General features: G+C 48.9%; 1 protein-coding gene and 1 non-coding gene across 3 annotated transcripts in view; both read left to right on the top strand.

Moving 5' to 3' along the window:
* NCAPD3 (non-SMC condensin II complex subunit D3) overlaps window positions 1-27,210 on the top strand; it is a 63,328-nt gene that overhangs the window by 23,461 nt on the left and 12,657 nt on the right. Inside the window, exons 14-24 of one of the 2 annotated variants that reach the window (XM_052652446.1) lie at window positions 3,879-3,952; window positions 4,475-4,609; window positions 5,359-5,579; window positions 12,027-12,218; window positions 12,540-12,637; window positions 12,725-12,840; window positions 20,225-20,332; window positions 22,649-22,763; window positions 22,853-22,963; window positions 23,629-23,867; window positions 23,972-24,051. In XM_052652446.1, the coding sequence (XP_052508406.1) occupies window positions 3,879-3,952; window positions 4,475-4,609; window positions 5,359-5,579; window positions 12,027-12,218; window positions 12,540-12,637; window positions 12,725-12,840; window positions 20,225-20,332; window positions 22,649-22,763; window positions 22,853-22,963; window positions 23,629-23,867; window positions 23,972-24,051 (1,489 nt within the window). Of the gene's footprint in view, window positions 1-3,875; window positions 3,953-4,474; window positions 4,610-5,358; window positions 5,580-12,026; window positions 12,219-12,539; window positions 12,638-12,724; window positions 12,841-20,224; window positions 20,333-22,648; window positions 22,764-22,852; window positions 22,964-23,628; window positions 23,868-23,971; window positions 24,052-27,210 lie in introns of both variants that reach the window. The other variant, XM_052652445.1, reaches the window with a different exon arrangement.
* Window positions 11,571-11,643, top strand: TRNAS-GGA (transfer RNA serine (anticodon GGA)). Its single transcript has one exon. It is a non-coding gene; the product is annotated as a tRNA-Ser (tRNA).

Here is a 27,210-nt window from a genome sequence, read left to right as displayed (position 1 = left end):
CTTCTCCAATGCATGAAAGTGAAAAGTGAAAGTGAAGTTGCTCAGTCGTGTCCGATTCTTAGCAACCCCATGGACTGCAGCCCAGCAGGCTCCTCCGTCCGTGGGATTTTCCAGACGAGCACTGGAGTGGGGTGCCATTGCCTTCTCCACCAGTGGTTGTTAGTGGTTCATAAATTTGTGTAATCAGCTTCCAGAAGCTTCTCATTAACTGAGTGGGAAACCGCATCCCCACGAGCAGCCAGTCCCTGTGCTCCCCCTGTCTGTGGATCCTCCTTTTCTGAACATGTCACACAAGTGGAACCCTGGAACATGTAGCCTTGTGCAGACAGCTTCTCCGCCATCTGTTTTCAAGGCTCATCCGCGGTGAGGCATGCACTACTGTATCAGGACGCGATTGCTTTTTATGGCTGAATATAGTCCATTGTTGGAGAAGGCAGTGGCATCCCACTCCAGTACTGCCTGGAAAATCCCATGGACGGAGGAGCCTGGAAGGTTGCAGTCCATGGGGTCGCTAAGAGTCGGGCACGACTGAGCAACTTCACCTTCACTTTTCACTTTCATGCATTGGAGAAGGAAATGGCAACCCACTCCAGTGTTCTTGCCTGGAGAATCTCAGGGACTGGGGAGCCTAGTGGGCTACCATCTATGGGTCGCACAGAGTCGGACATGACTGAAGCGACTTAGCAGCAGCAGCAGCATAGTCCATCGTATGGATGGACCACATTTTGTGTGTTCATTCATTCTGGCAGTTCCTCAAAATGTTAGACGTAGAGTCACCACGTGACCCAGCAGCTCCACTCCTCAGTGTGCAACCACGAGGGAAGAGGAGTGGATCCATAGGCACGCGCACACACAGCATCCACACTCATGCACAGCACGGTATGAGGGTGTTTGTAGAAGCACCCTTCACAGTAGCCAAGAAGTGGAAACAGCCCAAGTGTCCGTTTAGCTTTTGATTTTTGAGGCAAAAGTTCATATTGTCTACATCCGGCTCCTTTTCGAATATGATTTGCACACCTGTTTTTCTCATTCTTTGGGTTATCTTTTCACTTTCTTGATGGTGTTCTAAGAGTTTTTTAGTTTTAGCTCTTAACCTTTTGGTCTTGGTTCAATTTTGAGTTAATTTTTACTTATGATGTGAGTTAGGGATCCAGCTTTCAATGTGAATATCAAATTGTCCAACTCTTTCTGACCCATTGGACTATACAGTCCATGGAATTCTCCAGGCCAGAATACTGGAGTGGATAGCCTTTCCTTTCTCCAGGGGATCTTCCCAACCCAGGGATTGAATTCAGGTCTCCCACATTGCGGGCAGATTCTTTACCAGCTGAGCCACCAGGGAAGCCCAAGAATACTGGAGTGGGTCGCCTATCCCTTCGCCAGGGGATCTTCCCGACCCAGGAATGGAACCAGGGTCTCCTGCATTGCAGGCGGATTCTTTACCAGCTGAGCCATCAGGGAATGCCATTGTGGGATACAGTGCCACTGTGAGAATACTAAGCTTTCCAGCCCGTGAGCCAAGGGGTGCCTTTCTATATGTAGGTCTCCTCTAATTCACTTCAGTGATGTTTTATAGTTTTCAGTGTGTAACTCTTGCGGTTTACACTTAGTCCTAAGTATTTTATTCTCTTTGACTCTGTTTATTATAAGTGAAATTGCTTTCTTAATTTCATTTTTGATTGTTTATTGACAGTTTATACGACTAATTTTAATGATTGGTCTTGTATCCTGCAATGTTGCTAAATTAGTTACTAGCCTTAAAAGGTTTTTTGTGTGTGAGATTCCTTAAGATTTTCTGCCTATCAGATCATGCCATCTGTGAGAGTAGTCACTTCCTTTTTCTAATCTGAATGCCTTTGTTTCTTTTTCTTGCCTATTTTCCCCGGCTGGGACCTGTAGTGGAGTTGAAGTGGGGGACGTAGACATCCCTGTCTTCTGTCTGTCCTTCCCGTTGAGTGTGGAGTTAGCTCTGTGTTGCATCAGGAGGACCTTTATCATGTGAGGAAGTCTCCTGTTTTCTGACTTTGTTGACTGTTTTTATCGTGAACGCGTATAGGATTTTGCACACACCACTTCTGCATCTATGGAGATGATCACATGGCCTTGGTCCTCTGTTCTGTGATGGCGTATCACAGTGAATGATTTTCCCATGTCCTCGGATAAATCCCAAGCATGGAGTATAATCCCTTTTGTATCTTGCTGGGTTAATTTGCTAATATTTTGCTGAGGATTTTTAAAAAAAATTTTTTATGCTTTGGCCACACCCCGGGGCATATGGCTCCTTGACCAGGGAACAAACCTGTGTACCCTGCCTCGGAAGCTTGGAGTCTGCACCACTGGACCCAAGGGAAGGCCCTTGCTGAGGATTTTATGTCTGTATTCACAAGAGATTTTGGTCTGTTTTCTTGAAATATTTTGTCTTGTTTTGCTCTCAGGATAATACTGGCTTCATAGAATGAGGTGGAAAGTGATATAGGGATTCTGTTTTTTGAAAGAGTTTAGGAAGCGTTGTTATTAATTTCTGTTAATTGGTGTTTTTGTTAACAGTTGACCGACTCCAGTAGAGCCATCTGGTCCTGACCCTTTGTGGCTGTGTGGGAAGTGTTTTGCTTACTAGTTCAATCCCTTGACTTGTTACGGTATATTCAGTCTTTACTTCTTCTTGAGTTAGTTTTCCTAATGTATATCTTTAATAATATTTAGATATTTAGTCCAGGTTACTTAAATGTGTTAGCACAAAACTGTTCCTAGTGTTCATAACCTTGTCCCTCCTTCATTCCTGATTTTAGCAATTAGACTCATCTATTATTTTCCATCTAGGAAAATGTTAGTTTTGTTGATCTTAAATAATCTACTTTGATTTAATTAATTTTATTTGATTTTAATTGATTTAATCTGATTTAATTGTTGTTTCATTTTCTACTGTTCTTTCTTGTGCATCAGCATTTCTCAAGTGTGGTTTGGGGTCCCTCAGCCTCCTTCAGTGGGCCCTTGAAGTTAGTAGTTTTCATAGTAATATTAAGACATCAGTTACCTTCTACTCTCTGGTTTTCTCAAAAGTGTACTTTGGAGTTTGTAGTTTGTACACTACACAAAAGTGTGGTTTGGAGTTTGCAGCAGAGGCCCCAGACAGGCAAAAGCAGATAGGAGCAGAGATGACAACCCAGCTGTCTTTTAAGTCTGACATTAAAGAGTTTGCAGAATGTAAATCAGTGCCATTCTCTTCACTACTTTGTTATTTTTCAGTTATAAAGTATGCCGTTTATTTGGTATCTTAAGATGAATTATTAAATCTTTTTATAATTCTCATTTTAAGTTTCTAATTCATGTTAAAAGCTATAATCCACATTTATTTGAAAAAAAAAGAAACCTCTTATGAGTCTTCAGTAATATCTAATAATGTAAAAGGGACTCTTGACGGGAGGGTTTTAAAATTCCTGTTATGTCTTGTCTTACTTAGTCTTTAAAACACTCAGTGGTTTACATCTTCCCATTTGTAGTAAACAGAATGAAGAATCTAGATAAAGTCAGAATCGTAGTCTTAGGGGCCCAGGTTAAAGCTTAATTCTCCAGAACTTAGGCCCTTTTGAAATGTTACTACTCTGCCTACTACTGCTTCTGCATGATTGTGAATAAGTAGTTATTTGAATTTTCTTCTTTTTCTACATGATTTCATGCTGTGGTTTCTTATGATTTAAAACCAGCTGACTGGCCAGTTTTGGGTTGGCGCATGCTCTCAGGAGTGTGTTGAGAGGATTGGTGCGTGCTCTCAGGAGTGTGCGCTGAGAGGATTGGCGCGTGCTCTCAGGAGCGTGCGCTGAGAGGCTGGGGCTCTCGTGTCCTCAGCCTGTAATGACTTCTCGGTGTTTCCTCAGCAGAAATGGGTTTCCTGGTGTCACTGAGGAATAGGGTCGGCGACGAGAAGACCAGCGTCAGGAAGTCTGCGGTCCAGGTGTGTTTCTCTGGACATTCTTTCCGTGCCCGCTTTTTAAGCACTAACAGCTTGAAGGTGCAAGAGAGTGTCTTAGAACCTGTCCTGTCATAGTCAGTGCCCATGTCCCACTTGATGTCAGTTCACCTTGTCCCTGTTAAATGTAAATTACACAGATGGACTGAAGGACCCTCTGTTCTTAAGTGGCCTGCTGGATTGCTGGCTTCCTAGGAACCACAATTTTAGATCCTTAATTTGTTTTTTAGAGTAGGGATTCTTAACCTGGTGACCACAGATGGATTTTGATAGGGTTCATGAAACCCTTGAAATGGTTTCTGAGTACATGTTGATGTAAAATATATGTCAGATTTTCTCCAGAGAGGTCTTAAATTTCCTCACATTCTAAGGGGTGGGATGTTACTGGGAGGAGGGACGGATCTGTGATCTCAAAACAGAGAGTCAGGAACTTGAAGGATTGTTCTGTGTGCAGTCTGTGCTGAGTGGCGCCTGGGTCGCCGCCGGTGTGACCTGCGTACCTTCTAGGTCCTGGTGAACCTCCTGAAGCACTGTGACATCGCGAGTCTGCAGGACGAGCTCATCATCCTGCAGGACCGCTGCCGGGACGTTGCAGTGTCTGTCCGCAAGCAGGCCCTGCAGTCTCTCACCGAGCTGCTCCTGGTGAGGCTGGCCACGGTGTGTCTGAGGTGCCCTTCTCCATCAGGATAACCCAGCCTAATGATGATGGCGTGCCCGTTAGCAACCCTCCTGAGCCACCATGGGACCAGCAGTGTACAGAGAGGAACCTCTCCACCGCTTGTGCTGGATTGCATTTCCTGTTAAATATGCATGTACCATGTGGACTAGTGCTGGAAACCGCTAATAGTCAGCATGCATCTCACACAGAAATGTGAGGTTTAAAACCAGTTTGGTCAGGCCAGAGGCCTGCATTACTTTTTGTCCACTGAAGCCTGTATAGGCGACATTCCCAAAGGAGCAGATCCACTGACACTGCCTGGATTCTGTATGTAGCTCACTTCGGCTGGCTAGCTTTCGAAGAATTCAAGTGTTTGTTTTTTTTTCACAGCAGAAGACTTTAAACAATGCCTGGTTTGACTTTCTTCATTAGCATCTTTTCTGATTCCTCCTTGAGATAGATACTTTTTCTCTCAATCTTGCGTTATTCCAAAAAAGTGCTGCTTTATTACCAGTGATAATCACTTTAAGTCTAAAATTTCACTGTGCTCTGCTTTCCAGCAACTGGAACTTGAACTCTGTTTTCAGTTATATTTGGAGCATGACATTTTCCCACTGTTAGGTTTTGTCTGTAATTGTGTTGGAACCACCTAATAACACACCCTAAAACATGGCTCACACCTTGGTGTGATCCGTGCTCGCACCTTTATGACTTCCTGACTTGGACTTCGCAGGCCCAGCCGCAGTGTGTGCAGATACAGAAGGCCTGGCTGGGGGGCGTGGTCCCGGCCGTGGCGGACGACGAGGGCAGCGTGCAGGACAAGGCCCTGGAGTGCCTGGACCGGCTCCTGCTGCAGAGCGTCCTGCACCACCGCGAGGGCTGCGCTGCGGACGGCGGCCAGGCGCTCGCCTGGGCGCTGCTGTCGCTGCTGGACACGGACAGCCGGAAGCTGGGGTATGCTTGTCCTGGGCGGCTGCGTGACGGGCCTTGGTGATCAGTTCCCGGGTTGATACTGGAAAATCAGCTCTCCAAATTGCTTGACATACAGAGACTCAATCCTGGTCTCTCTCTTGACCTAGCTCACGTCTCTCAGCGTTTGTGGTGACCGGCTCTGTGAAGCCTGCCTTCGCCTTTCTGAGGGTCCCCAGCTTCGAGCTGCTGACTTAGCGTGTAGTAGGAGGCATTAGTGGATCAGCTGCATTGCCGTTAACGTTCCGCAGTTCTGGCTGCGACGGATGACTCCCTGATGAGGATGCATTAGGCTTTCTGACGCTCTGCTGGACTGGTGACCTAACCGCGCTGCCGTGCCCTTCCCGCGTGGTGCTGCCTGGTGCTCGCTGTGCAGGGGCAGTGCAGCGGCGAGCTGGCACCTGTGTTGATCAGTGCTGGTCTCTGCGGCAGGAAGCTAGCAGCTGGCCTTTGCTTGGGCTCCTTTGACTGTGTTCTCCGTTCTTTGTTTTCTTTACTGTACAAGAGGCACCTCCCTCCTTGTTTCTGTGTGGGTATGGAGGACTCAGCATCCAATGGGAAGAGTGACGGGGTTCGTACAGTGCTGTTGCTCAGTCACTAAGTCATGTCTGACTGTCAGCAAACACATGGATGGCAGTGCCCAAGGCTTCCCCGTCCTTCACCCTCTCCCGGAGCTCACTCAAACTCATGTCCCTCAAGTTGTGATGCCATCCAACCATCTCGTCTTCTGTTGTCCCCTTCTCCTGCCTTCAGCCTCTCCCAGCATCAGGGTCTTTTCTAATGAGACCGCTCTTTGCATCAGGTGGCCAAAGTACTGGAGCTTCAGCTTTAGCATCAGTCCCGTCCAGTGAATATTCAGGGTTGATCTCCTTTAGGATGGACTGTTTGGATCTCCTTGCAGTCCAAGGGCCTCTCAAGAGTCTTCTCGAGCAGCACAGTTCAGAAGCATCGATTCTTCGGTGCTCAGCCTTCTTTATGGCCCAACTCTCACGATCATACATGACTGTGGAGAAACCATCGCTTCGACTATATGGACCTTTGTCAGCAAAGTGATTTCTTTGGTCTTTAACACAGTCTAGCTTTATCATAGCTCTCCTTCCAAGGAGCAAGGGCCTTTTAGTCTCGTGGCTAAAGTCACCACCTGCAGTGATTTTGGAGCCAAGAAAATAAAGTCTGCCACCGCTGCCTCTTTCCCCCTTCTGTTTACCATGAAGTGATGGGACCCGATGCCAGGATCTTAGTTTTTTGAATGTTAAATTTCAAGCCAGCTTTTTCACTGTCCTCCTTTACCTTCATCAAGAGACCCTTCTTTAGCTCCTCTTCATCTCCTGCTCTTAGAGTGGAACCATCAGCATATCTGAGGTTGTTGATACTTATGCCGGCAGTCTTGATTCCTGCTTGGGATTCATTTCCCAGTATTTCGCATGATGTGCTCTGCATAGCAGTTAAATAAGCAGGGTGACAGTACACAGCCTTGTCATACTCTTTTTCCCAGTTTTGAACCATTCATTTTTTCCACGTAAGATTCTAAGTGTTGCTTTTTGACTTGTATACACGTTTCTTACAAAGACAGGTAAGGTGGCCTGGCGTTCCCATCTCTTTAGGAATTTTCCACAGTTTGTTGTGATCCACGCAGTCAAAGGCTTTTGCAGTGTCAGTGAAGCAGAAGTAGATGTTTTTCTGAAATTCCTAACTTTTTTCTCTATGATCCAACAAATGCTGACAATTTGATCTCTGGTTCCTCTGCCTTTTCTAAACCCAACGTATACATCTGTAAGTTCTTGGTTCATGTACTGCTGAAGCCTGGCTTGAAGCGTTTTGCGCATTGCCTTGCTAGCATGTGAAGTGAGTACAGTTGTACAGTAGTTTGAACATTCTTTGGTGTCGCCCTTCTCTGGGGTTGGAATGAACACTGACCTTTTCCAGTCCTGTGGCCACTGCTGAGTTCTCCCAGCCGGCTGGCGTAGAGTGCAGCACTTTCAGAGCATCATCTTTCAGGATCTGAAACACTCAGCGGGCGTTTCCTTGCCTTCACTAGGTTTCTGCATAGTGATGCTTCCTAAGGCCCAGTTGACTTCGTACTCCAGGATGTCTGGCTCTAGGCGAGTGACCACACCTTCGTGGTTATTCGGATCATTAAGACCTTTTTTGTATAGTTCTGTGTATTCTTGTCACCTTTTCTTAATCTGTTCTGCTTCCATTAGGTCCTGATTATTTCTGCCCTTTATTGTGCCCATCTTTGCATGAAATAGTTCCTTCGTATCTCCAGTTTTTTGAAGAGATCACTGGTCTCTCCCATTCTGTTTTTTTCTCTCTTTCTTGGCATTGTTCAATTAAGAAGACTTTCTTATCTCTCCTTGATATTCTCTAGAACTCTGAATTCAATTGGGCATGTCTTTCCCTTTCTTCTGAGAGGGTAACAGGCAGGAAGGCCAGGGGTTTCCAAATGGAGGAAATAAGCTGCAGGTGTCAGACATTGTTTTATCTCTCTCTTAAGCAGCAGGAGGAAACAAGCTAGGGATATATATACATATATATATTTCCCCCGCCTTTGTGCAAATAAAAAGAGGTTTCTCTTAAAATACTGTGTTGCCATAATGACACCTGGTTCCACCTGAACTTAACTTTTCTCAAACCTTGAGTTAACCAATGCATTTTTCTTACGGAAATGTTTGTCTTAAGCTATGTTAATGTCCTGTGCATTTACCCCAAACTCTGTCTTCAAGTTGGTTCCATCTAATGGCTCAGAACCCACTTGACAAACCAGTATGTTATACTCAGACGTTGTTCCCCTAATCTATGTAAACGAAACTGTTTGTATGGTAATCTGCCCTTCTACAAGATTCAAGTCAATCGTTTTATGGCCTGGGATGAATCCTCTGGTGCTGAGATTACCCCAAAATACATTTTATGGATGAGGGGCCTGGTGCCATTCTCTGAGTTTTAAGACATTCCTTTCTTTCATTAACAGACTGCTCAGTTCAGTTCTGGAGAAGGCAGTGGCACCCCACTGCAGTACTCTTGCCTGGAAAACCCCATGGACAGAGGAGCCTGGTGGGCTGCAGTCCATGGGGTCGCGAAGAGTCGGACATGACTGAGCGACTTCACTTTCACTTTTCACTTTCATGCATTGGAGAAGGAAATGGCAACCCACTCCAGTGTTCTTGCCTAGAGAATCCCAGGGATGGTGGAGCCTGGTGGGCTGCCGTTTATGGGGTCGCACAGAGTTGGACACGACTGAAGCGACTTAGCAGCAGCAGCAGTTCAGTTCGGTTAGTTCAGTCGCTCAGTTGTGTCTGACTTAGTGGGGGGGGGTACTCTTTCTGCCCCTTTCTGATGTCTATGTCAGAAGCTTTCTCTGTCTCCTTTATACTTTAATAAAACTTTTATTACACGAAAGCTCTGAGCGCTCAAGCCTCGTCCCTGGCCAGAAGCCGGGAGTCCCGGCGTGTGGCGTGGCTCAGCCACAGCCTTCCACTCCTCGCCTCCACCTCTGTTCTTCTCGGCTCAGTGGGTGAGGAAGCCGTGCAGCCCAGAGGACGCGGCCCGAGCGGGTGTGGTCCCTGCGTCCAGAGGCAGAGCCGTGCTCAGCCGGGGAGCACCCCCTCTCCCTTCCAGGGGCGCTCCTCGCCTCAGAGGCGGGCCTGCTGGCGCTGGCTCGGGTGTGGCTTCTCTGCGCCGCCTGTTCACCTGAAGGGGATTCCGTGGTCTCTGCGCTTTGTGGGTCTGGCTGCTTCTGCTCACAGAAGCAGCCAGGCCCACTCGGGGGCCCGTGTGCAGCTGTAGCGCGTTCACCGTCATTGTTGGGTGTGTGTGTCACATTCATGAAGGAGCCACAGTTCATGTATCCTGTCGGTTGTCGGCTGACGATGGATCATTTCCAGTTTTTTATTGTGGGGGAGAATGCTGTGACTATTTCTGGGCGTGTCTTTGGTGCACATCTCTGTTGCGAGTGTCCCCAGGAGCAGTGCTGCTGGGCGTGCTCTTATCCTCCCTGAAGTCGCTGCAGGCAGCACTCCAGAGTGGTGGTGCCGGGCTGAAGCACTTCTGAGAGCTGCAGTTGCTGCCTGTCTTTGTGCCCTCGGTCTTTGTTTTTAGTCATTTTGGTGGCCAGTGCTTGTGTTTCTTGGGGGTCTTAATTTGCACTGCCATGGTGACTGATGCAGTGAGCCCCTCTCACAGGGGGATTAGCATCGGGATAGTCACGTTGTGTATTGCCTGCCCAGATATCGCACCCGGTTTGTAATCAGGCTGTCTGTCGCTCTTTTGCTTGTTCACCCAGAAGCGTTCAACGTGTAGAATCACTGCTGCACGCGTCACAGATTCCTCCCCCAGCCCAGTGCTTGCCTCTTCAGTCTCCTAATGGTGCCTTTTGACGAGTTCAGTTTGTTAGTGGTTTTCTTTATGGTTAATGGATTTTTTAAGAACTCTTTTCCTATAGATGTTATGTAGGTTTTTCGTATAGATGTCTTGTAGGTTATGTAGATGTCTTCCTGAGTAATTTCCTAGAAGTTTCGTTTTTTCTTTCCCCTGCATGGTTTTTATCTCCTTTTCTTTCTCTGGCTTAGAGTGGCTTCCGTCGATGGTGGTGTGACTGCAGTCATCTCTGGAGGTGGGAAGAGTTGAGATGAGCTAGACCGGCCTGATGGTGAGGGTCTCCAGGCAGGAAATGGCAGCGCAGAGACCGAGAGGCCTGACCCTCTCGGATCCTAAATGACAGGGCTGCTAGGGGATTTCTGGGCCAGGAAGCAGAGCTGGGGCCAGCCAGGGCAGGGGAGTGCTGTGCGTGGAGCCCTGCTTTAAATGCCTGCTTTTGGCTCTTCTCGCGGTGGAGGGAGTCGCCAGGCTAGGCTATAGATTGGAGCAGAGAGCGTGGAACAGACCTTCTTGGAGTCCGCATCTGGTGCGATGAGAAGCACAGGAGTCTGCGCACCGGTCAGGCGGTGGACTGCGGTGTCAGGGAGAAGGGCCAGTCCTCCGCCGCAGGGGTCGCTGTGGCAGGCCCCGAGGGCGCGGTGGGTGGCTCTCAGGCTGGTGGCCAGCCGTGCTTTTCAGGAAGCCCAGGTGGTGTTTGCTGAGCTGCATTCTTGTGATTGCAGTGGGTTGATACTGGCTGGGTCCAGTCAGGGGGCCTTTGGAGACAGCTCATCGCTGGTGGAGGGTGTGTGTGACCACCCTCCAGGGGAGCTGGATTTGAGCTCTTGAAACTGTTAAGTTCAGAGGACACTTCTCATTCTGTTGGCTTCCTGTAGTAAATGTCATTTAATACTCTGTGTGATTCTTGTAGATAAATTTTAAAATATTTGTCAATTCACTGTATCTTGGTTTTGGACAGCAGTCAGGTTTGAATCATGTTAGTCATTTGCAGTAAAAGTCTAGATAGATTTTTTAGATAAAAGCTAATTTGTTAATGCAGACCATTCATTTATATGCATATGCTTACTGTGTATGGGTGTGTTTATTTTCTTGTAGGCATCTTCTGTACGCTTTGAGAATTGTTTTTTTCATTTAATGAAAAGATTTTGCTAACCTGAATATGTGTGTGTGTTCCTAGCAGAAGAAGAAATTACTTGGAGAAGGAATGTGTTTGTTTTTCCACTTAAATATAAAATGTCGCATTTGTCTCACGAGTCATATGTCATTCACTGCTGTGGGAAAAATAAAGTAAGAAATGGTCTAAGAGCAGCAGTGACATCACACAGACACTTTAATACATCAGAAGAGTTGTTTGTTTTCTTTTAGAAAAGTTTGAAATATGTAGTTCTGAGTGGTTTTGACAGGTCATAGCTAAGTTGAGCTCCTTTAACACCACCGTATTTCACCTCTGGGATGTTCTTTCTCTCCAGCCCTTCCACTGAAAAAGGACATTGTCTGCTTGTTCTGTGACTAAAACCTCATAAGCTCTGCATGTGTGTGCTATTGGCATCCTACCACATATGGGTACATACAAGTTTTAGAGGGTCTCACGTGTATTCTTCCCTGGTGGCTCAGAGGTTACAGCGTCTGCCTGGAATGCAGAAGACCCGGGTTCGATCCCTGGGTCAGGAAGATCCCCTGGAGAAGGGAATGGCACCTGACTCCAGTACTCCTGCCTGGAGAATCCCATGGAGGGAGGAGCCGCGTGGGCTGCAGTCCATGGGGTCTCAGAGTCGGACACGACTGAGCGACTTCACTTCCACTTTTCTGTGTATTCTGAAACTTTATTCTTCCCTTTAAAAGTAAAAACTTTGGGGAGGAGGTGGGTTAACATACCGTATTTGGTGTTGTAGCATTTGGAAGGACACCTCGGTTGGTATCAGACGTGCCCCCGGGTGGGAACCCCTTTGTGGCTGCTGTACTGGAGGCGAGGCTGCCGCAGAAGCCCGCAGCCTGGACTGAGGGGTGGTCGAGGCTTATGCACTCAGTGACAGTCCTGCTTTCTGTCTCTTCCAGCTGCTATTTAAACAAGGCTTTTCATATCTGGTCCCGGAAAGATAGATTCTCCCCCACTTTTGTAAACAACGTGCTCTCCCACACGGAAAAGGAGCACTCTGCGCCTGCCTGGATGCTGCTTGCCAAGGTGGCTGGCGCATCGCCCGTGCTGGACCACTCCACTGTCATCGAGGCCTGGGAGAGGATGAGCAGGTTCGCACTCTTGTCACGGGGCTGCCACCGGACCCGAGGGAGTCCTGGACACAGGGCTTGTGTCTTGAGGAAGTGGGCCCTCTCTTAGCTGTTTGTGTACATGGGTCTTTTCTTTAAATTCTGGTGTAAAAACCAAGAGGGAAAATGGAATCACTGTTAAGCTTTGATTGTCCAAGTACAGGAAGTGCCGTCGCGTTCCCCAGCTTGGCTTGTGGGCCAGGCTCCCTCCTCCCTCCGGTGCGATCATCCGGGAGGAGAGCACTGCGCCGGCAGCAGTGCGCCCCGACCTCTGCACTGCCGCTTCCTCTGCCCTCTCCCCAGCCAGCAGAACCCCAGTGAAGACACCTTGGGGCACATCCTGTGTGTCATCCGGCATATCGCCAAGCACCTTCCTCAGAGCACCCGGGACATGGTGGCAGGTGAGTGTCTTCCGGAGCATCGTGGAAAGGCTTGCCTCTCACTTTATTTTGAGAGTTAAAAACCTGGAGGGAATTGGCTCTTTTTAGATGTTCTCAAGAGAAAGCTGAATGGATTCTGCTGGTCGACAATGTTGATCACCCCAGCTGTTGACACTTTACAAAGCCTGTGCCGGGCAACTGCAGGGACACCAGCGGAGGAACAGGTACACCACAGACTCGTGCGCGGCTGTCACTCGTCCATGCGGAGACAGAGGGCTCTGCCCTGAGGCTGGGGGTTGCCCCTCGGCCAGCCTGGAAGGGCAGTTAGGTCTTCAAGGAAGCGCCCATCTGACCAGCAGTTGACATTCCCCAAGAAGACCTTGGCTGCTAAAGACACAGCACCTTTAGGAGGTCACCTCCTTGGTTCTGGGCACCACTGTCTTCTAGAAAGTGCAACCTGGGCACTTAAGTCACTCGGTCGTGTCTGACTCTTTGCAGCCTCATGGACTGCAGCATGCCGGGCTTCCCTGTCCTTCACCAACTCCTGGAGCTTGCTCAAACTCATGTCCATTGAGTCGATGATGGCATCCAACCATTGATCCTCTGTCGTCCCCTTCTCCTCCCACCTTCAATCTTTCCCAGCATCAGGGTCTTTTCAACTGAGTCAGCTCTTCACGTCAGGTGGCCAAAATATTGGAGTTTCAACTTCAGCATCAGTCCTTCCAATGAATATTCAGGGTTAATTTCCTTTAGGAGAGACTGGTTTGATCTCCTTGCTGTCCAAGGGACTCTCAAGAGTGTTCTCCAACACCACAGTTCAAAAGCATCAATCCTTTGGCTCTCAGCTTTCTTTATGGTCCAACTCTCACATCCCTACATGACCACTGGAAAAACCATCGCTTTGACTAGGTGGACCGTTGTGGGCAAAGTAATGTCTCTGCTCTTTAGTATGCTGTCTAGGTTTGTCATAGCTTTTCTTCCAAGGAGCAAGCGTCTTTTAATTTCATCACTACAGTCACCATTCGCAGTGATTTTGGAGCTCGAGAAAATAAAGTCAGTTACTGTTGCCATTGTTTCCCTGTCTGTCTGCCATGAAGTGATGGGACCAGATGCCATGATCTCTGTTTTCTCTCTTTTATTTCACCTTCATCATCTTCTGCCATAAGGGCGGTGTCATCTGCATGTCTGAGGTTGCTGATATTTCTCCTGGCAATCTTGATTCCAGCTTGTGCTTCATCCAGCCCAGCATTTCGCATGATGTCTCTGCATATAAATTAAATAAGCTGGGTGGCAATATACAGCCTTGGCAATATACTCCTTTACCAATTTGGAACCACTCTGTTGTTCCATGTCCGGTTCTAACTGTTGCCTCTTGACCTGTATACAGGTTTCTCAGGAGACAGGTTAGGTAGTCTGGTAGCCCCATCTCTTTAAGAGTTTTCCACAGTTTGTTGTGATCCACACAGTCAAAGGCTTTAGTGTAATCAATAAAGCATGAGAGTGGAGTTGCTCAGCCGTGCCCGGCTCTCTGCAACCCTGTGGACTGTAGCCTACCAGGCTCCTCTGTCCATGGGATTCTCCAGGCAAGAGCACTGGAGTGGGCTGCCATTGTCTTCTCCAGTAAGCATAAGTAGATGTTTTCCTGGAATTCTCTTGCTTTTTTTATGATTCAAGAGATGTTGACAATTTGATCTCCAGCTTGAACATCTGGAAGTTCTTGGTTCACATACTGTTGAAGCCTAGCTTGGAGAATTTTGAGCATTACTTTGCCAGCGTGTGTGATGAGTGCAATTGTGCAATAGTTGGAACATTATTTAGCCTTGCCTTTCTTTGGGATTGGAATGAAAGTTGACCTTTTCCAATTCTGTGGCCACTGCTGAGTTTTCCAAATTTGCTGGCATATTGAGTGCAGCACTTTCACAGCATCATCTTTTAGGATTTGAATAGCTCAGCCCGAATTCCATCATCTCCACCAGCTTTGTTTGTAGTGATGCTTCCTCAGGCCCACTTGACTTTGCATTCCAGGATGTCTGACTCTGGGTGAGTGATGATACCATCACTGTCATCTCAGTCATTAAGATCTTTTTTGTACAGTTCTTCTGTGTGTTCTTCTAGGAAGCACGCCTGCTGGGCCCTTGGTCCCAAGATGGAATCCGCAAGGTTGTCTTCTCATCCTCTTAGGCTGGGTGCTCACGGTAGCCTGGTGGCCCCTCCTGCCTCAGTTCCTCCCTCCCTCCCACGGTGTGTAAGCGCTCTCCTGGTCGGGCCTCCCCCCAGGCCAGAAGGTTTTGGTAGATCTTTGTGCTATTTCCCCCTAATGTCTCTGGTACCAGCGCCTCCTGCTGACACACCCTCGGGAAGCTCCCTCACAGACCAGCGTTCTGTGGGAGACGGGGGGTTAGTTTAACTTCTGAGTGCTCTCCATTTCAGTATCTCTAATGATGGGTCATCTTATTACCATGTATTCAGTTCTTGTCATGAAATACACTTCTGAAAGTGAAGAAAGTGAAAGTGTTAGTTGCTCAGTCATGTCTGACACTCTGCAATCCCGTGGACTGTACCCGCCAGGCTCCTCTGTCCATGGAAGTCTCTGAGGAAGAATACTGGAGTGGGCAGCCATTCCCTCTCCAGGGGATCTTCCTAACCCAGGGATCGTACCCCGTCTCCCACTTTTTAGGTAGATTCTCTACCGTCTGAGCCACCAGGTATGCCTGGGTTGCACTTCCAGACAGTGCTAATCATGATGAAGCAGTGTAGGATTGGGGACTATTAATGATTTTAGAAGTAAAAAATTAGATAATTGCCGAAATATTGAGTTGGCTAGAAAGTTTGCTCTTGTTTTTATGTACCATCTTATGGGAAAACCCAAACGAACTTTAAGGCCAACCAATATATTTACATTTCCTAGAATAAAAACATTTTTGCTTCATCTGAGCCACCTGCCACCTTCCTAGGCTTCCTTTTCTTGTATAAGTTCCTTTTAAAATGTCCTTCCCTCATAAGTTAACAGGTAGAGTAAGACAGCATAGTGTAACTTTTTTGCTTAGGGTATGAACAGGTTGAAATTTACTTAATTTAAAAAATGCCCAGCTCTTTCTGTGTCTGGGATTTTCCTTACTAAACTTTTTGACACTTCTTGGTGGAAGGGATACTTATTATTTGATTTTCTAACCATTTATCTCTGATCCAGGAAAGTGTGTGAAAACCTTTTAAGGAACATTCCCTCAGTAAGGAGCACGTGTGAATAGCAGAAAACAGGTAGAAACAAAACGAGAAGCTGATAATGAGGAAGAGTGCCAGGGGGAAGGTGGGGGTTTGTGGCCTGTGCCGAGGGTGCCATCCTGCTGGTGTCTGAGGTGCGTTGCTTGTTGGTGCGGAGCCAGGCCTGTGGCTCGGACCCCAGGTCCCCAGCCCTGGCTGGAGGAGGGTCTGCACTGGGGGGAGCCGGGCCGAGAGGACGCACTGTCTGCCCGCCACAGGCCCCGGTGCTCAGAACAGTAAGCTGGGTCCTTGTTCGTCTGTGGGGAAGGCTGAGTTCTCTTCTCATGTAGGAACGAGACTGGAAGAGTGTGGAGCTCACTGCTGTGTCAGGAGAAGGCAGGGTTCTGGCTCTGCCCCCACAGCGTGGTGGACAGGGGACTGAGGCCCGATGTGTCCCGGAAGCTGGGGGTGATCTCCATCCAGGCGACCAGAGACATACCTCTGTCTCTTCTTTTTCTATAAATGAACATCCTGTGTTTTACGGAGAAAAACAGGTGCCAAAGACACGACCACGGAGCCACAGGCTGGGACTTGGGCGTGGCTGCTCTGCCAGTGGCCCTGAGCTGACGGCGCTGTGGAGCCGCGGTCCGCAGTGGGCGCTGTGAGTGGCACCGGGGTCTGCAGCAGAGGTGCGGTCTTGCTGTCTGCACCGGTTGGGTCCGAGACCAGTGCCCCATCCTCTGTCTCAGGACAGCCTTCAGAGCAGGGTGGGTGAGACCGGGTGAGCGGCAGCGAGGGGTCAGAGCAGGCTAGCTGGGGCGGCTGAGGGGCCTGGCGTGAGCAGCTGGAGGAGGAAGTGCGTAAGAGGAAGAAGCGTGGGGCAGCAAGTCGGCCTAGAGACTCAGACAATCAGAGTGACTCAGGGTCACTTAGGACTGGTTTGGACCAGTAGGTGGGAATTGCAAGGAGACAGATCTTGGGCAACTGAAGAAAAAGCATTCTGAGGTCTGCCTAGACCAGACAGACTCACCTCTGGACACGGCTCTGGTCAGCGGGGATGCTCAGGGCAGAGCTGGAGGCAGGGCGGGAGCGCCTGTGGGGACAGAGCCCAAGGTGGGCAGGCAGGCGGGCTGACCGGCAGCTCACCCAGCCTCTGAAGTCTTCCTCTCACTAGCAGTCGGGGGCCTGGGGACCCAGATGACTGGGACACAGCATGTTCGTTCCAGAAGGTCCAGGTTGTGCTGTTGATGTGTAAAGCTCAGCAGGGGTGTGCACACATTTTAGGCCAGGTCAGCCACAGAAGTCTGGGTTGTGATGGTTGGTGGTTTGCCAGCAGTTTGGCAAACTTTGAGTACCGCCTTGTGGTTGAGCTGTGGGGTGCTACCTGGGGTGATGGTCAGACTGCCCATTCCTAAGGCCCCTGCCACGCAGTGGGGGAGACCCACATGTAGCAGGTAATTCTGTGATAGATTAAGTCCTGAAACAGAAGTGAATGTCCTTCTGATTTTTTATTGTTAGTGTATAGGAGTGCAAGGGATTTGCATATTAATTTTGTATTCTGTGACTTTACTGTGTTCGTTGATGAGCGCTAGTAATTTTATGGTGGCATCTTTAGGGTTTTTTATGTAAAGAATCATGTCATCTGTAAAGTTTTTACTTTTCCAATCTGGATTCCTTCTATTTATTTATTTTTTCTCTGACTGCTGTGGCTGGGACTTCCAAAAGTATGTTGACTAATAGTGGCAGAGTGGGCACCCTTGTCTTGTTCCTGATTTTGGATGAAATGCTTTTTTTTCCTGCATTGAGAATAGTATTTTCTGTGGGTTTATCATACCTGGCCTTTATTATATTGACGTATGTTCCATCTGTGCTTACTTTTGGGCTTCGCTTGTAGCTCAGTTGGTAAAGAATCTGCCTGCAAATGCAGGAGACCCGGGTTTGATTCCTGAGTTGGGAAGATCCCCTGGAGAAGGAAACGGCAACCCATTCCAGTATTCTGGCCTGGAGAACCCCATGGACAGAGTAGCCTGGTGGGCTACAGTCCATGGGATCTCAAGAGTCAGACACAACTGAGCCACCACCGCCATGCCTGCTTTCTGGAGAGTTTTTATCATAAATGGGTGGTGAGTTTTGTCAGTAGCTTTCTCCCAATCCGTTGAGATGATCATTTGGTTTTTATACTTAAATCTGTTAATATCATGTATCACATTGATTGTTTGCATGTATTGAAGAATCCCTGTGTCCCTGGGATAAAGTCCACTTGATCATGATATATGACCCTTTTAATGTTTTGTTGGATTCTGTTAGCCAGAATTTTGTTGAGGATTTTTGCATCTATGTTCATTAGTGATAACTGGCCTGTAACTTTGCTTTTTTGTGGTATCTTTGTCTGGTTTTGATATCATAGAGTGAGCTTGGGAGTTTTCCGTCCTCTGCAATTTTCTGGAAGAGTTTGAGCAGGATAGGTGCTGGCTCGTCTCCAAACTTTTGGTAGAATTCGCCTGTGACGCCATCTGGTCCTGGTCTTTTATTTATTGGAAGATTTTTTTATTACAGTTCTGATTTCCATGTTTGTGATTGGTCTGTTCATATTTTCTGTTTCTTCCTGCTTCCATTTTGGAAGACGTTCTGAGAGTCTGTCCGCTTCTTTCAGATTCTCTGTTTGATTGGCATGTAGCTGCTCATGGGAGTCTCTCACGACCTTTTGTATTTCTCTGTCGTCTGTTGTAACTTTTTCATCCCTAATTTTATTCATTTGCGTCTTCTCCCTTTTTTTCTTGATGAGCCTTGCTGTTTGTCAATGTTGTTTATCTTCTCAAAGCACCAGCTTTTAGTTTTATTGATCTTTGCTATAGTCTCCTTCATGTCTTTTTCATTTCTTTCTGCTCTGATCTTTATGATGTCTTTCTTCTACTAACTTTGGGGGGTTTTTGGTTCTCTTTCTAGTTGCTGTAGGTGTAAGGTTAGTTTACTTGTTTGATTTCTCTGTTGTTTCTTGGGGTGGGCTTGTGCAGCTATAAACTGCCTTCCCACCCGTACTTTTGCCGGCTCCCACAGGTTTGAGTCATCGTGTTTTCATGTCATTTGTTTCTAAGCATATTTTGATTTCCTTTTTTATTATTTTAGTGATTGTTGGTTATTTAGAGGCATACTGTTTGACCTCCATGTGTTTGTATTTTTTATAGTTTCTTCTCTCTGTAATTGATTTCTAATCTCATAGCATTGTCAGGAAACATGCTTGAAATGATTTCACTTTTTAAAAATTTACCAATGTTTGATTTATGGCCCAGGATGTGATCTGTCCTGGAGAATGTTCTGTGTGCACTTGAGGAAGAAAGTAAAATCTAGGAAGATGGTACTGATGATCCTATTTACAGGGCGGCAAAGGAGATGCAGGCGTGTGGACACTGAGAAAGGGAGGGGGTGGAGGGCTTGAGAGTGCAGCGCTGGAGTGTGGAGGTTACCGTGTGTGAAATAAGACAGCTGGGGGGAGTTGCTCTGTGGTGCAGAGAACCCAAAGCTGGTGCTTGTGGGCGCTCGGAGGGCTGGGATGGGAAGGGAGGTGCACGGGAGGTCTGAGAGGGAGGGAACATACGTGCGCCGGTGGCCGGTTCATGCTGATACATGGCACAGACCATCAAAGTGCTGTAAAGTAAGTGTCCTCCAATTAAAAGTAAACGGAAGATGTGACAGACAGCGACTGTCTGGCAGTGTGGCGGCCTGTCACGGTGTGGAGCCGCTCGGCTCAGCCTGGGTGTTGAGTGGCATCCAGGTCATGGGGAGCAGCTGAGACCCTCTGCAGCCCGTTGGGTGTGGTGAGGTGCATGGGCTGGAGATGGGACCCCTGGAAGTCACTTTCACTAACAAGAGACTCTGAAAACTTGTCTCTAATGAATACATTCCAGGAGGGTAGCAACTATTATTTTTAGTCTGTTTATTTAAAATGCACTCTTCAGTACAGCAGTTAACTCGCCATCTACATGCACCAGAAGAGTTGCAATGTGCCTGTTATTGGAGGAGCACTGCTGTTACAGACCTCTTAGAAATGGGGCCTCGAGACCTTCCTGAGTAGATGTCTGTCCCTCTTATAGAGCCAATGTAGAAAGACAGACCTAACATATACGAAGACTGTTACGTATAGAATATGTATACACATACAAAATGTAGTACGTAGAGTGTATTAGAAAGAGCATACCTAAAGCGTTCTTTGTGAGTCCCACTTGACCAGCTCGTATTGCCAGGTCACTAAAAGGAAGAGCAAAGATGCAAAAACATGATGGCTGGGATTTTCGTGGCTTCCAGCTTATGCATTTGGAGGCCATAGCATTTCTTCTGTGCGAGTTGTATGCCAGGGGCAGTCTGCTGGATGCACGGCGCCCCTCAGAGGTGACCTTTGACTTGCCACAGGAGTTACTGGCGCGGGCGTCAGGGGACGTGCTTGCCACCTGCGTGCGCCACCTTTCCGACATCATCCTGAAGGAGGACGGGCCGGGCCGGATGAGAGAAGACCTGATGGTAAGTGGCTGCCGTCTCCCCGTCCTCCCCGTGCCGTGCCGGCGCGGCTGGGGATGCCTTTGTGGTGTGTGTTTCCAACACCGTGAACAGGAGAAGGACGTTCCTAGCCTGATGCTTCTAGAATGCTTCTTCTTTTCTAGAATTTTTTACTGCTGACCTATTCATTTTCTTCTCACTTACTACCTGGGGGAAATGATGGCAAATGCTTCTCCCAGTTGGGTCCTGTGAGATTCCTGATCCAATAGGGAGAACACAGTGTGTGTTGTGAGCTCAGAAGTAACAGGTGAGAAGAGAGTAATGTGCGTGTACTCTTGCTTCTTTGGGATTGAGTGTGATGTTTTGTAAAATGGTCTACTGTGTCTGCTGAGTGGTTTGAACATCAGGCTATAGAACAGTTCCCAGGTCACATGTGAAACAAGAAGAGATGTTTGAAAGCCGGAGAAATTCCTGCCCTGGGAGCAGTGAGATTGTGTGACATGCACCTGCTTTAGAAATTGTGTCTTGAAGAGGTGCCTTTGAGTCTTTGCACACGGGGCCTGTTTTCTCATCCAAGTGGCTGGCTGTCAGCAAAACATTGGTGATTCTGATTCTGGCATCTGACACCATCCAGGAAGGGCCTTTTAGGCTAGGCTATCACTTAGCTGAAACTGGCCATCTTCCTCATCTGTTTGTTCAATTCCTGTTCCCCCCTGTTCAGGTCAGTTACCCCTCGCACTTGAAGCTGGGGGTCGATGGCTATGTTTGGATATTTTGGAGGAGAAGAATCTTTGTGCTGAGACATCAATACGCTCCCAGTTCAGTAATTAGAATTATCCTAATCAGTAGGAACCCTGGTGTTTTGGGTCAGAGGCCGCAGTGTGTAGAGTGGCCTTGACCCAGGGCTTCTCTGGAGGGTCTTTCTCTGTTGATGGGTCTGGGATTCCCTACCCAGTCTAAGAAAAAGGTGTAATATGACCAGGGAGTTTTCCTTAGAAAGACTTTTTTTCCTGTTCAATATGTCACCAAAATCTACCCTTCAGTCAAAATATATGGAGAAGTTTCCCGTATATATATTGTTTACTTCACTCTTATTTAACTATAATTCAAATATTCCATCCGTTCACTGAGATACAGTAGGTTCAGGTTTCTCTAAGCACATACATCATTATTAGCTTTCTTACTCTAAAAAGTCTTTACTTAACATTTTACTGTTTAGTTAATATCACTCTTGTATTTTTATGATTGAATAATTAAAATACTGTTGCTTAACTATTAAGCTGAACATCCTCAATAAAGACACAGTAACGGTGCCTTGAGGTTTTAATGAGTTTCGGGAGGAATCTTACTAGTAAGCTAACCAGGAGGACAATTTGAAAGTGCATTTAAAGTGTGTAGCAGGCTCTATCGGAGAAGGTGATGGCGCCCCTCTCCAGTACTCTTGCCTGGAAAATCCCATGGGCAGAGGACCCTGGTGGGCTACAGTCCATGGGGTCGCACAGAGTCGGACACGACTGAGCGACTTCACTTTGACTTTTCACTTTCATGCATTGGAGAAGGAAATGGCAGCCCACTCCAGTATTCTTGCCTGGAGAATCCCAGGGATGGGGGAGCCTGGTGGGCTGCCGTCTATGGGGTCGCACAGAGTCAGACACGACTGAAGTGACTTAGCAGCAGCAGCAGGCTCTATGCCCCCTCATCCTACACGGCCCTTCTGAGGAGGCAGAGCGCCATCCCAGGGTGCAGGGCTGTGCGTTGGAGACGATGCAGGCAGCAGAGGATTCAGTCGCGTAGACACGTGGCGATACGTGGTAAGCTCTGCTGACATCCTTGGCTTTTAGCACACTGTTGTGCAGTTGTCAGACGTATTTGTTGTCTAATTGACATGAAAGGGTGCCTGATGCTGGACTTTAGAGTTGCGACCTTCAACCCAGTGGGATTGCTAAGTGTGGGAGAAACGCAAGCATGGAGCCCTATGACCATAAAAATACTTGGAAAAGAAAGTCATCCAGAAAAACAAGGGTGGTATCTTGTGGGTGGCAGGATTGTGAGTCGGCTGTTCCGTGTTCCTGTTTACTTGGGAGCACTGAGGTCACCCCTGTTACCACAGTGTACCTGCTAGCCAGCGCCCCTTTGACTTGCAGGAGTATCTGGAGGTAGATGATACAACTGCTTTAGGCAGTGGCTGAGTTTTTCCATTGGCTGTGTCTTGTTTCGGAGGAAAAAGACAGCCATTTAATTAGCGGGACAAAAAGAAGAACTCCGCTGACACGGCCTTCATCCCACTAGAGTTCGTTTTCCTCTGCCATACTCTTACTGCAGAACCAATTCTCTTTGCAGGTGAAGTATGTTTTCACCTTAGGAGACGTCGCCCAGCTCTGTCCAGCCAGAGTGGACCAGAGGACCACCCTCCTGATCCTGTCTATCCTGGCCGCGTCTCCCAGCAGAGAGCCTCGTAAGGCCCTTGACACGCCCCATGCTCGCTGCCCAGGGCTGGCCTCGCCCTGAGCGGTGCAGTAAGCCCACCTCCCCTCTCTCCTGCAGGGCCCCGGGCACCCCCAGGCAGCAGTGTGGCCCCGGCCTCCCAGCCCCTCTCCCAGGTCCAGGGTGTCGTCATGCCCTCGGTGGTCAGAGCGCACGCCGTCATCACGCTGGGTGAGTGAGGAGCACACACAGCTCCGGGTCTCCGGTAAGCCAGTGGTCTGTTCTGGGGGCGCGGCCCTGCAGGGCCCTCACCGTCAGTGCACTGGGGTTCCCGTGGTGCTTTTACCCTCAGTCTGTCCATCAGATTTTTCAAAAATCTCAGAACTAAAGAAGAGCAAAGTGTTCTCCAGGCCAAAAAAAAAAGGTGCAGACACAAAACTCAGCAACATCCTCTTTTCTCCCGACTGAACGAGAAGTGAAGGGAAGGACATAACCGTGTTTACCTAGCTCAGGTTTCAAGTCCATTACTAAACTTTTTACTTATATTGATTATGTGTATAATCAAAAATAAGAAGTATCATCAGTTACATTTTCTTGGTCATTTTCCAGGTAAGTCGAAAACTCCAAAATCCGTACGTTGGCCTTAGAAGAAGGCATTTGTACTGCCCTAGAGGAGCATCTCAGTGTTGTCTGTCTCGTGTAGCCTGGGGGTGGGGAGTACATGTATTTTGAGCGTCTTAATATTTAGTATGGGTCTGTCTGCCTTTGGCTTCTTTGTTTGTAATTGTTGATGTGATGTTTTAACTGTAACTAAATAAAATCCCTGGCAAGATGTAGCTGAAGAACCTGTGAGGCAGAGTGAGAGTACAGTTGGGGTCTGTCTCTCTCGGGGACAGGAAAGCTGTGCTTACAGCACGAGGATCTTGCAAAGGAGAGCGTCCCTGTCCTGGTGCGGGAGCTGGAGGTGGGCATAGACGGGAACGTCCTCAACAACATCGTCATCGTCCTGTGTGACCTCTGCGTCCGCTACACGGCCCTGGTGGACAAGTACGTTCCTACCATCTGCACATGTCTGAAGGACCCGAACCCGTTCGTCCGGAAGCAGGCGCTGCTCCTGCTCACGGGCCTCCTGCAGGTGTGCGGCGGGGCGCCCCGCCAGCCGGCCCTGGGGCCAGGGTGGGGAGGAGGGGTGTGGGGTCTGAGCAGCGGAATAAGTGTGCGACCTCCTTCTCTCTGCAGGAGGACTTTGTGAGGTGGAAGGGCTGCCTGTTCTTCCGTTTCATCATCACAGTCGTGGACCCAAACCCAGAGGTCGCCAGGTGAGCCTCTTGCCTCGCACCAGGCAGCTGAGTGATTGGCCTAGTTTCTGGAAAGTTCTCTTTTAAATTGCTTTGGATTTGCGTTGTGTAGGATTTAGTGAGGTTTTGGCAGTTGCCAGATAATCAGTCAGCTTTTAAAGTACTGAACTGTACAACAAAGCTTTAGTTTCCATGTAAATTTAAGAACAAAAGCACCGCGGCCCAGGGGGCCTCGGGAGAAGCCGAGCGCCGACTGTGCCTGCCGACACTGCCGACACTGCCTGTCCCAGGCAGAGGCCGAGAGCAGGGCGAGCCCCTGCTGCGCCCACTGCTGGGGCAGGAGCCGTGCCTACCGCACGACGCACAGTCGACTTCTGGGCCAGTGACACAGGACCTCAGACTTTCCTCTAAGTGCAGAAGCTAAGGAAGGCGCTCTAGGAGTTAAGACAGGATTGCTCAGTGCGGGATGAGAGTGCACAGTTTATAGGGCTCCTTGGAAATGGGCATTTCCTGATTATTAGAAGGCAAGAGAGTTGCCTTGCCACTTGTTCATTCCTGTCCTTCTGGCATTTTCTTAAAGATTTCAAGGGGTTGAGAATTTGCTAACCTCAGTTGTGTTACACGAATAATGCTGTTTAAAGCAAGTCTATAGTGGGAAAATAGAGTGTTGAATGCGTGGCAGGAGCTCCCACAGTTGAAAAGTGGTCTTTACAAATTCATCAACTCTAAGTAGCATGTAATAATGGGTCCCTCTGGTTCTAAATGGGCTTCCCTGGTTGCTCAGACAGTAAAGTATCCACCTGAAATTCAGGAGAACCAGTTTGATGCCTGGGTCAGGAAGATCCCCTGGAGAAGTGAATGGCTGCTCACTCCAGTCGTTTTGCCTGGAGGACCCCATGGACAGAGGAGCCTGGCGGGCTGCAGCCCACGGGGAAGAGCCAGACAGGACTGAGCAGCTAGCGCCTTCACCTTCACTTGCTGCGAGCACTGTCGACAGTGGCTCACTCTGGGCTCCGTGGGAGAATTCCTGTTTGGTCTCCTTTGCGTGTGTCTCTGCAAGGAGGCGCATTTCCCTGACAAGCTGGGAGAAGGCTGGCGTGCTGATCAGCATGTCTAGAGCCAGAGTCGGCGGCTGAGGCGCCCGCGCTTCCTTTCCCTCTGCGTAAGTGGGGAAGGGGTTCGGCCACTGCGCGGTGTCCTCTCCGCTTCTCCGGCCAGGCCAGCCCCAGGCCCTGTGTGCCGTGGGGGACCCAGGAGCAGAGAGGAGCTCAGCACGTTGGCCCCTCCCGTGTGCGTCACAGCCTTGATAGCTGTGTGGAGCACGCAGTGACGAGGTCACAAGTCACAGGGACGCTAGAGGACAGGCAGGCGTCTCCCCGAGTGCCCTCGTCGCCTGAGGGTTGCCCACTTTAGCCCTGCCTTCTGAGTTGGTTTGAACCACGGCAGAATGTGAAGCGTGATTTGAAGAGCTTTGAAAAGCTGATTTAAATCAACCTGATCATCTATTTTTAGGCCAAAGGTCAGGCCTATCTGCTTCCTTACACATGTTGATTTTTCCATGTGTGTCTGCTAGGGCAGATCTTCACAAGAGACTCTAGCGGCAGAGCCCTGTGAATTTATTTTTGGTCGAGGTGGATTTCCTGACAATTCCAGCATGAGCAAAATTGTATGGCTTTTTTTAAAATCAACTTTTATTGGAGTATAGTTGGTTGGCAATGTTGTGTTTCTGCTGTACAGCAAAGTGACTCAGTCGTATCATACACGTGTCCACTCTTTTTTAGATTCTTTTCCCGTATAGGAGAGGATGAAGTGTGTTCCTGGCGCTATGCAGCAGGTTCTTATTTTATACATAGTAGTGTGTATATGTCAATGCCAGTTCAGTCCAGTCGCTCAGTCGTGTCCGACTCTTTGTGACCCCATGGACTGCAGCACACCAGGCCTCCCTGTCCATCACCAACTCCCAGAGTTCACTCGGACTCACGGCCATCGAGTTGGTGACGCCATCCAGCCATCTCGTCCTCTGTCGTCTGCTTCTCCTCCCACCTTCAGTCTTTCCCTGATCCAGCATCAGGGTCTTTTCCAGCAGCAGTCCCAGCCTCCCAGTGTACCCCTGTGTATACCCCACAGTGTACCCCTGTGTATACCCCGCAGTGCACCCCTGTGTATACCCCGCAGTGCACCCCTGTGTATACCCCGCAGTGCACCCCTGTGTATACCCCGCAGTGCACCCCTGTGTATACCCCGCAGTGCACCCCTGTGTATACCCCGCAGTGCACCCCTGTGTATACCCCCCAGTGTACCCCTGTGTATACCCCCCAGTGCACCCTTGTGTATACCCTGCAGTGCACCCCTGTGTATACCCCACAGTGCACCCTTGTGTATACCCCACAGTGTACCCCTGTGTATACCCCGCAGTGCACCCCTGTGTATACCCCGCAGTGCATCCCTGTGTATACCCCGCAGTGCACCCTTGTGTACACCCCACAGTGCATCCCTGTGTATACCTCCCAGTGTACCCCTGTGTGTACCTCCCAGTGCACCCGTGTGTACCCCGCAGTGTACTCCTGTGTGTACCCCCCAGTGTACCCCTGTGTGTACCCCCCAGTGTACCCCTGTGTATACCCCCCAGTGCACCCCTGTGTATACCCCGCAGTGCACCCCTGTGTATACCCCGCAGTGCACCCCTGTGTATACCCCGCAGTGCACCCCTGTGTATACCCCGCAGTGCACCCCTGTGTATACCCCGCAGTGCACCCCTGTGTATACCCCGCAGTGCACCCCTGTGTATACCCCGCAGTGCACCCCTGTGTATACCCCGCAGTGCACCCCTGTGTATACCCCGCAGTGCACCCCTGTGTATACCCCACAGTGCACCCCTGTGTATACCCCCCAGTGTACCCCTGTGTATACCCCCCAGTGCACCCTTGTGTATACCCTGCAGTGCACCCCTGTGTATACCCCACAGTGCACCCTTGTGTATACCCCACAGTGTACCCCTGTGTATACCCCGCAGTGCACCCCTGTGTATACCCCCCAGTGTACCCCTGTGTATACCCCCCAGTGTACCCCTGTGTATACCCCCCAGTGCACCCTTGTGTATACCCTGCAGTGCACCCCTGTGTATACCCCACAGTGCACCCTTGTGTATACCCCACAGTGTACCCCTGTGTATACCCCGCA

The sequence above is a fragment of the Budorcas taxicolor genome, chromosome 15, assembly GCF_023091745.1.
Source record: "Budorcas taxicolor isolate Tak-1 chromosome 15, Takin1.1, whole genome shotgun sequence".
Lineage (NCBI taxonomy): Eukaryota > Metazoa > Chordata > Mammalia > Artiodactyla > Bovidae > Budorcas > Budorcas taxicolor.
Note: the sequence above shows the minus strand (reverse complement) of the source record. Positions and strands in the feature narration are given on the sequence as shown.